General features: G+C 39.6%; 1 protein-coding gene across 1 annotated transcript; it reads right to left on the minus strand.

Annotated features, from left to right (window-relative positions):
* Positions 1–781: 781 nt before the first annotated feature.
* LOC309712739 (5-hydroxytryptamine receptor 3A-like) lies at positions 782–8,869 on the minus strand. The gene is made up of 8 exons (XM_082543790.1): positions 8,843–8,869; positions 8,600–8,709; positions 4,297–4,466; positions 4,016–4,173; positions 3,081–3,291; positions 2,836–3,009; positions 2,623–2,693; positions 782–2,385 (listed from the first exon to the last, which is right to left on the minus strand). The coding sequence occupies exons 2-8, from the start codon at positions 8,623–8,625 to the stop codon at positions 2,161–2,163; spliced, it is 1,035 nt and encodes a 344-aa protein (XP_082399916.1). The 5' UTR covers positions 8,626–8,709; positions 8,843–8,869; the 3' UTR covers positions 782–2,160.
* Positions 8,870–10,449: the final 1,580 nt, after the last annotated feature.

The following is a 10,449-nucleotide window of genomic DNA, read 5'->3' on the forward strand; positions in this document are numbered from 1 at the left end:
ACGTGCTAACGTTCTGAGGTGAGTTACGGCGTGTTGCAAGTTTTGTGAGGTGCTTTCGTGATATTTAATGGATCGGATTACATTTTTTATTTTTCTCCGATATCCGATCCAGTAATTTAGGTCAGTGTCGGACCGATACCGATACGTAATATCGGATCGGTCCATCTCTAATTCCAGTGCACATGTTGCAGACACTGGATAAACCTGATGGTGAACGGCAGTCATGGCAGGCCTCCTGCCATCCCTACGAGATCGGAGATTGACTGTGTGCAGTGTCTTTCAAATTGTCTGGATAGAGAGCTGTCAGCCATGTCGTCCTGTAAACTTTGACTGCAAATCTGTAGGGCTTACTCCAAATAATACTGCAACTTGGCTTTGCAGAACATCAACTTGAATGGCACAGGCCATAGGACAAATCAGTCAAATGTGGAATGCTTGGAACAGACATAAGATAACCACTCTAGGAGTGTCTGTGCTCCCAGTTTGAACATAATCCACATAACCAACTCTGCTGCTCAACCCACTTACAAATGTGGGACCATTTCAGGGGACATAAACAAGCTTTGAGCAGTATAAGATTTGTTGCCAAGAAGCAAGAAATAGAAATAATTAAGCATACATTAATTTCCTTATATGTTAAGATATAAGTTTACTAATACAGTGGGATGCCAAAGTTTGGGCAACCTTGTTAATAATCATTATTTTCCTGTATAAATCGTTGGTTGTTACAATAAAAAATGTCAGTTAAATATATCATATAGGAGACACACACAGATTACAGAAAGTGTGCAATAATTATTTAAACAAAAGCATGCAGGTGCATAAAGGGGCTGTAGGTTCTGAGAGGCTTGTGGTGAAGCTTACTGAACATTAAACATGTATATATGTCCTAAATATATATTGAAACATTATTTTTGACTGCAAAAAGCAAAGAATAAATGTAATTTAAATTGGACATGAGGTCCACCATAATTACAAGAAAATCATTTAAAGGCTAAGGAGTAGAAATATAAAGCTGTGTGATATGGTCTCATATTGCAATAAAAGCATACATTAAATATAGTGCATTTTCTGTAAATTCAGATATATACGTATAAAAAGTGTGCCGGTCCTGCGGGAAAATGCCTGATATCACAGATCATCAGTCCAGCCCTGGCTACATATATTTTCCATCTGTAAATAATGGGTAAATAATATCGCCATGTGGGAAGTAAAGAAAAAGAAACAGCTTATCTTTAAAGCAAAGATAAATGCTACATAGCTAGCTTAAACAGTTACCACACATAAATCTTACATTTTGCTGACCTGGACATTTACATTGTATAGCCAGAAATGTTCCGGTAGTATTCATTTTCACATTAATGTTGTGCCATAACATAAAGTTGATCAAGTATTTTTTCAGTGTCAGGTAAAAGCAGGGATTTGTGTGATAGGGGCTGTAAGGCAGGGTTAGCTGGGTGTCTCATATGCTGTTGCTGAACTTGATGTTCTTGTGACAGCTTTAAATAAATGCTAGTTAGTGCATCTGATAGCACAGCAACTATCTGGCATTTTGACTAAGTTAAACTCGAAGATGTTCGGCTGGAGGGCAAAGGATCACATTACTGTTTTTACACAGCACAAAATGAAGAATTAAGTATAATATAAAACAATAGACAGTTTAATATCATCATCTGATATAATTTGTCATACTGCACCACCTTAAATATAAATGTACATTTTAATAATGTTTTAAATGTTGGAATTTTTCTATTGCGATAAGGAGCACTGAAAATAGTCATGAAGACTACTACACAAGTTTACCTCATAACTGGTTGAAACCAAACCTTTGATGCTGAATTTCACAATTTTGATGCTACACAATATGCGACAAATAACAATGTCATTTCCTTGCAGCTTTTGTTACGCTGGGGCTCTGAAACCACCACAGTAAAGTGGAGCAGAAATCACTGTTAAATATCTGATTTTTTTCTTCAGCTGTGGGTCTGTATTTCTGATGATGCTAAATAGATCACTAAATATAAGAAGTGAACACCTTACCAACCTGTACTCAATGGGACATTTGTTTTCTTCGGACTGATTGAAATGAATGACATTTATGAAAAAAATAAATAATACATAAGTTCTGTCTCTTTTAATGAATTCATATTTTATTTTACTTCAGCTGGTCCACCTTGAAACAAGAACTGACAAAAATACAGTGACTGCTGTGACATAAAAAATGAAGTAAGCCCTGTTGATTTTTTTTACCATTCTGGCCCAGTATCCGAACTTCTCTTCCTTCTCGTTACTGCTGAGCAGACTTATTGTTTTCCCAATCTTTCTCAGTTCATCTGAGACTTGTTCAAGACCAAGGGACACCTCTGTCAGCTTGTCGCTGCTTCTCTGCAAAAGTTTTGTTTTTACATTTTAAAGAAAGTTATCAACAAATTTAGGCCACTGACTGCTACTACATTTGACACAATGGTTTGTTTCCATTGTGACTGAAATAAAAGGGTTTTCTACTAATATACAAACAAACATCTTGATCTCTTTCTCTAAGTAATTTCTCAAATGCAAGCTCAATGATTTTTATACTTCACTTTAAATAAATAGCCCTTTAAAGTGTAGCTAAAGTCTCACCTTTTCAGTCACAGATTGTGTTTCATCGGCACTTTCATCACAAACAGATGCACAGTCACTGGATTTTATTCCTGGGAGGATATAAGACAAAATGATTAAGGGTACACAATTAAAATGATAGATTTAAATGTCATGTAAATGCTAATGTTAATGTGTGGGTATTTTAACCATAACTAAAGATAAACCTGTTTTCATGAGTTTAGATAATCTCACCTCTAACACAGAAGTTGGCTTTGCACCATTTGTCTCCACAATTTACACTCAGGTTTTGCTCTTCATCTGTCTCATTGTGATGGGCTGCAGAGTCTTTCTCAATCAGATACATCATCACAATAGTCTCCAGGAGGCTGAGCAGCATCAGGGTAAAAGTCCCAATGCAGTAGATAGCTGAGGAGAGCAGACTATGTCAGTAATGTAATTTATTAATGCATTCAGTCAAATAAACCCCACTTTGTTACCTATAAGTGGAACCTTTTTTGAAGTGCTGGGCAGAATGTCATTCAGAATAAGCTGCAACACTGTGACAGCGAGCAGGACAGTGACCTTGAAGCTGAGTTTCTCGCCTCCAGCATCTGGGATCAGGAAAGAGGCCAAGTCCAGAACCAAGAAGAAGAGCACTGGAGAAATGAAATTGGCAATGTAGAGGACTGACCTCCTTCTCATCGTGATCTGTGCAATAAAATATAATAATAATAATAATAATAATAATAATAATAATAATAATAATAATAATAATAATAATAATAAAGAATTCCTTATTGCCTTTTAGCTGTTGTTGGTTTCTTGTGCTGCCTGCAATTGTGTCTCCTCTAAGAACTTATCAAATATGACCAATAACTTATAATAACATAAAATAATGTTTGTAATACAAGGACAAATGCTTTGCTTTAAAGTTTTATTGGATACAGATGTGTTTTTTTTTTCAGCATAGCAGGAGTAAACTTTGATAATCTTCTGTATGGAACAGCAAGTTTACAGTATAAGCCATGATGTGCTGAGGATGTGGTAAGTGGCTGCAGGCCTTTTTAGATTGTACTTAAAAGAGGGTTAGGAGGATAAAGAAATCTAGTACTTGTCCAATAAATGCTGTGTATGCTTCAGGGGGAACGAAACCACAAGGAAAACAACTTTTTTGCTGAGTTTTTAAAACCCTTTCAAAACAAACTGCAATTTTGTTTTCATTACAAATGTTATTAAAATGTGGCTAATGACTCAATTTCCACATCTGTGTTTCTGCTTTAACCTCCTAAGACCCAAACCCTTTCATGGCATGCATTTTTAATTTCTCTTTGCTATTTGGAAATCTTTGCAAAATTTAGTATTGTGGTCTAAACCTAAAATGTGATGTCCCAATATGTGGACGCCAGGACCTAAGAGGTTAAGAAGTACTTACCGTGTAAATAATTACAGTTTGATGTGGATACATAATGCTGGATTTGTTTGTGGCTGTCAAGTTCTCGAATGTCCACTCGTACTGGGTCCACATCATGCTGCGTGTCAAAGTTGTCATCGATTTATTGTTTTTGTTGTAAATTAATTCTATTTCATTATCTAAAATGGAATAGAAAAATAAATGTGAGCAGATGAACAAAGGACTATGTGTTGTGATATTTCATGGTTTATATATATGAGAGTACGAAAAACACATGTAAGTAGAACTTGATATTGACTCACCAGAATGCATGATAGACTTGAAGGAGATGTTGCACCTTTGAATGTCAAAGGGAAATTTGTAGACACGCATCCTGCAGGCAGTTGTCACCACCTGCTCATTTGTGTATTCGACCCCACCATACCAGTGAATTAAGAGATAAGGACTTTTAGTCTCTTTGTCCTTGTCTGTCCTGTATGAGAGCAAATGAAAACAGATTACGGCACAAAATATGGTACGCACATATAGTGTAGCGCAGGGGTCTCAAACTCCAATCATCGAGGGCTGGTGTCCTGAAACTTTTCCATGTGTCCCTGCTGCAACACACCTAACGCCACCGGTGGTGTTGTTGTCCACGAACCGTCTAGTAGTGAGTATTTCTGATATTTACTCCAGACCCTTAGATGTAGAATCAAGAGAGTGAGTAGGGGTTGGCTGCTTTCAACATGGACGATTCGCCTGGTTTCAGCGTTCCTGGTCAGGATAGCAGCAATGACGATTGTGATTATGTTATGAACTCAAAGACTGAATTCGTTCCCTTGAAAATAATAGGGGTCATATTTCTGAACTGTTTAGCTCCAGTACTGAAATCACCAATCAGGAGACAGTCAACTCTGATGCTGTGATCTAGTTCTGCCGTTAACGATTATGTTTTTGCTTCTGTTTGTGTTAATTTGGCATCTGACTCTACTGAAAACCCTGTTGATTCAATGTCAAAGACTGTTTCTAGTGGGGGAAGATGGGGAGTTCTGAATATCATTCCAAAACCCACTGTGCTTTTCAACTAGCAGAGTCCAAAGAGACAGTAATCCCCTCTGAGGCTGTTAACTCTGTTTTTTGCGTGACTGAACTTGCTGCCTCCGAGTCTAGGATTAGTTCCAAAGCAACCAGAGAGTTGTGAGGACTTAAAGTGTTAACCCAGAGTCAGTCTGTACTTCAGGGAGAAATGTGAATGCAGCATCTGGGAGCTCAGGCTCCGATGAGTTTTCCTCTCCACCACATAACTAAATTTAACACATTTGCTTTGCAGTCATGTACACTTAATGTGTGCCCTGAAACCAAGCTATGGATGTTTAAATCATGTTTCTGTAGACAATCCTGTTGTGAAAGTTTCTCTCTCTGGGGGAAGGTTCAAGGATTATGGGGCACCATTTGTAAAGTGAAACATGCTGAAATTAACGGCAACATTTCTCCACATTTAGCTCAAAACCTTACAAAAACATGTTTTTTCCAGTCTTTTTTTTACAACATTTAGTAAAATATTTGTAACTTTTTATATTTAAAACAAATTTTTAAATGTTAAATCTAAGTGTTAAATATTGCTGCTTCACTTCTTGCCTACCAGCATGTCCAGCGATTTAGCTGAAAACATCGGAAGATCTGTTTTGTCGGCCATCCAAAGGCTCAGCAGTAGTTCACCCTCAGCAGCTACAGTCTCCACTTCACAATCGCCACAGCACCTGTACAGCTAAATCGCTAGGAAGGGAAGGAGCTGGCCCAAATGGTGGCCGAGCTGGCAGCCACACAGCAGGAGCAGGTGGTGGTGTTGCAGTGTTGGCGAGAAGAACTGCAGGACCAGGTCGAGTGCAGCATGCAAAGGATTTGGCGGCTCTGATCCAGTCCTGGTCAGCACCACGGCGACCCCCACTGATGTGCATGGGAGTGGAGAAGGTCTGGTCATTTCCGGCCCCCAGGATGCGACCAGCCAGGATGCAGCCTGTCCCCTCACCCATTCCCACTCCTTATGGGGGAGTGGCTGGGGCTCGGTAAGTGCCTGAACCCATCCCAGCTCCTCGAAAGAGGACCACGGAGCAGCCACCGTGTCGGCAACCTGCACAGCCAGAGACGGAGGAGGGTCCACGTCTGCCAGAGGTGGAGGAGCTGCGCAAGGGGCTTCTCCTGCTGGAGGCGGAGGCCACATGGTTGGCCCCCGGACCAACCTCGTAACTGCCACCACTGAATGAACACATTCGTGTTGATGGGCAGGGGCCGGGGGTGCCGACGGTCTGGGCCAGTCCCCTCTCCTGATCGCGGGGGGGAGCAGGTTCGGCCGGATGGCTCCCCGGCCTCAGTTGGGCGATAGGTATGTGGTGGGGCGTGGTCAGCGGTCCTGCTGCTGGGGAGGTGAACGCACCTGCAGGGCATCCGCAATTACACCTCACCGGGTTAAAGGTTTCTAGGTCCTGGATTTCAGTGTAGTTGTTGATGTGAGTTGGGCTGTGAGCTGCAGAGCTGCAGCTGACTGAGCGTGTTTGTAGCAGCAAACTTGATAAGTGTTAATAAAGATGCTGAAAAGCATGTATGTGTGGACATGTCTGACGTGTCATTATTACAGTCATATTGTACTCTATCCATAGTTTTCAATCAGACTCACTACTCTGACATGCAAAATATTACTCCATTGTGACCACAAATAGACAGTTGGTAGTAATGTAGGACAAAGGTGGTTGTTTGTTCATCTGTCTTGGCTCGTCTATCCATGGAGGAAAAACAAAGATTTGAAGAGAAACTGAATTTTGGAGACTTGTGATCCATATTTTGTTCCAGCAGCTTTATTTAAATCCCTAAAAGTGGTGACTTCTCTCGCAGAGCTCCAGTTCAGTTCCAGTTATATACATTTTCGATCTGGATGGGTAAACAATGCCACCATGGAACAGGTGAAGTACAAGAACTTGTTCATCATTGAAGCAAAGGTAAGCACTACATAACTAGCTCAAACACATTAAATCTTACAGTTTGTTGACCTGGACATTTGCAGTGTGGAAAAGTGCCAGAAAGTCCACACAGAATTAATTTGTCACATTGATGTTGTGTATTGCAAGTAAAGTTATTCAAGTATTTTTTCAACGCCAGGTAAATCATTCCTACAGTTTAAATGAGAAACCCCTAACTGCCTGGGTTACTGTGGAGGAGCAGGGATGGTGCAATTTGGCCTAAGGCAGGGTTAGGAGAGGTGTGTTCATATGTTGATGCCATACTTTACATCCTTCTGGCAGCTGTAAATAAACACAAATTAGTGCATCTGATAGCACATAAACTACATCAACTATCTGGCGTTAAACTCAAACAAGTTCAACAAGTAGACGGCAAAGGACCACAGTGCTGTTTTTGCCTGCCAGGTTGGCATGTCCCAGTAGCTTTGACATCAGGTGAAAACTATGGATAGATTAAGAATGGGATGTCACTCAAGTTCATGTGTGTCAAGGCAGAAGAGTGAATACTTTTGGCAATATTTTGCATGCAGAACCAGTCCGGTGGCGACCTGCTCCACATCAGGTACACCAGCAGCTTATGCAAACCACCTGGTCACACTTTTTCACATGCCTTCAGGAGTACCCATCATTCACATCACACCCATACCTCACTGCTTTGGCAGGAGCCTTGTCTTTCTGTCCTCCTATTCTCCCACATGTCCCTTGAAGACCTGAGGAACAGCCTCTATGTGCTCCTGTCATGACTGTTCCTCTTAGCAGTGCTCCACCCTCTCTTCACTGTAATAGCTCTTCCACTTTATCCCCCTTTTTCACCATGGGTCACACTGATTCCACCAGACTTCCTTTACTCTCATGTGATATCTGACAGTGTATTCCAGATAGGATGGCCACTCAGATGCAGATATTTTGTTACTTAATAGGCTGTTGTTGCATATGGACAAGCGCCTTATGTGCTTTAAAAAAAAAGGGTGCTGAGGCTTAGTGGTAAATGTTTACATAAGTTGAGAACTTCTTGCGAAGTTCTCATGGTCACATTTCACGTTTTGATTTTTAAGCTGCCACTGGCTCTGCTTTTCTGGAAGTAAGAAAACTCACCTACTTGTCCTCCTTTATGCTGTTAGGTCTAGGCGATGCTTATTTGAAAAGGACTGAGGCAAATTGGAAAATTGTTCTGTGGTCAGACAAATTGAAATTGTATATTCTTTTTCTAAAATCATTGACACAGCATATTCTGGACTAAAGAGAACAAGGATGGGTTGTTGTCAGCACTCAACTCAAAACACCTGCGTGTGGTATGGAGGTGCATTAATGCCTATGAAACTGACAACTGGGAGGCACTTTACTAAAGCACACTGCAAAATACTTCAAAATAATATTCAACAGACAGACAGCTAGAACATCAAGGTTCTGTGAGGCTGAGATTTATAAGAGTGATGTTTAAAAGCACAATGTCAATATTTAAGTTAGCAGTTGTTAATTCTAACCTTGTCTTGGCTATATTCCTTTTCAGTTTGCAATTCATTTGATAAATTAAAAAATATATACTTAGTCTTCATCATTAGTGACTATATGTGCATCTGTAAGTGTGGGTGCGTTTCCATATAAAATTTACCTTTCTTCAATAGTTATATCTGGCATCCACAAATTTGCAGCAGGAAATGTTATATTTTCAAGTCCACAGAAATTATATGGGTTCCAAGATATGAACTGATTCCACCAATGCTACACAGGATGGTGTGAAAGAGAAGAAAAAGATACAAGCAGAGAAAAACAGAAAGAAAGGATTAAAAGAAATGATTATAACACATTTGAATTTCAACAACGGAAAATTGTGTATTTCCAAGAGAATACTCACATATTGAACCCAAATGTAAGAAACAAGGCTCTGGTCAGTTTTCCTCTGTGAGCAAAGAAAACAAACATATTGTTAGTTCAGCCAGGCTTCAAAGTTGATTTTCCACATGTGGGGAAGGAAGGGTGAGCAAGTCCCCAAAAATAGTCAAATAAAAGTTATGAAAGATAGGAATAAAAAAATGTGTAAGAATGTGTAAACACTGAAAAAGTGTTTTAAAAGCTTAACACCCTTGATGTGTTGCACAGTTTAACACGTTGTGTGTGTTATTTTCAGAATCTACTTTTATGATACAGCATATAAACAAAAGTGGAGGCAGTACACTACAATGTTGACTGAATGTGGACGACAACATTTTCCAGTGGAAAAAGCTCATGATTTGTTTGTTTGTTTGTTTGTTTGTTTGTTTGTTTGTTTGTTTGTTTGTTTGTTTGTTTGTTTGTTTGTTTGTTTGTTTGTTTGTTTGTTTGGTTGTTTGTTTTAGAAGGGGACGTTTACAGATAAAAGAAAAAGAAACAAATATTCTGTCAGGTTTAATTAAAAAGAAAATACATAAATGTCAAAAAACTAAACAGTAAGGAAACTAATAGTCACACTGAAAACAAATCATGGAAAACAGAATTCAGAAGTCCAAAAAACACAAAACATTGGGTCAAAGACCCAGAACAATGACCTATTCATTATTTGAAAGGCAGCAACATTAGCCAGAACAACTTACCACATCTAAGATGGCTTTAACTCCCATAATATGGTATACGGGTGTAGCATCACTGTAATTTTCCACAGGCCTTGTCATAATGTACATATCCTTGTCTTGGGTCAAGTTCAGGTGGTTAATAATGTCAACATATCTGCAGCTTTTAGTACTATTCTCTTCATTTTCTGAAATGATATAAAGACACATTGTCAATGATATAAAAATGGTATAAAAACGCTAACTTTCATGCTCATCTTAAGCGCATCATAATCCATAAAAATTATGAACAGAATCTGTGACAAAGAGCAGCCCTGGCGGAGCCCATCAACCACCAGGAACGAGTCCGACTTACTGCCGGCTATGCGGATCAAGCTCTTGCAACAGTTGTATAAGGACTGAATGACCCGTAGCAATGGGCCAGACACCCCATACTCCCGGAGCACCCCCCACAGGACCCCCCGAGGGACACGGTCAAATGCCTTCTCCAAGTCCACAAAACACATGTAGACTGGCTGGGCAAACTCGCATGCACCCTCAAGTATCCTTGAGAGGATGAAATGCTGATCCAGTGTTCCACAACCAGGACGATGCTTTAAATATTTTAATTTTTTTATTGATACAGTATATAATGAAGTTGGGATCGAAAGCAATGATATGATGATCTTGGAAAAGCAAAATGTGTTTGGAACAACAGTGCATTCAGATCATAATTCTGATTGCATAAGCTGCTAGAGGGGATCTTAAAAAGAAAAAAAACTGAACCGTGGTCATTTCTATAAAGGCCTTAGTGTTGAACTGTTGTTGCAATATTTCACAGTAAATTAAACAGTAAATTTCACTGTTACATTTAGAGATTCTGTGCCTGAGTCCTGCTTTTTCCAAGCTGCACCTTGACAAAACCCTGCTTATCAAT

Source organism: Aulonocara stuartgranti (genome assembly GCF_965226115.1).
Source record: "Aulonocara stuartgranti genome assembly, chromosome: 8".
In the NCBI taxonomy this organism is placed as follows: Eukaryota; Metazoa; Chordata; class Actinopteri; order Cichliformes; family Cichlidae; genus Aulonocara; species Aulonocara stuartgranti.

Excerpts from the sequence above, each read along its gene's own strand:
- LOC309712739 (XM_082543790.1), bottom strand. The coding sequence starts at position 8,625 with ATGCCAGATATAACTATTGAAGAAAG. Across the intron at positions 4,174-4,296 it reads CAAGTCTATCATGCATTCTG|ATAATGAAATAGAATTAATT; the intron begins GTGAGTCAATAT and ends ATTCCATTTTAG. Across the intron at positions 2,386-2,622 it reads CACAATCTGTGACTGAAAAG|AGAAGCAGCGACAAGCTGAC; the intron begins GTGAGACTTTAG and ends AAACTTTTGCAG.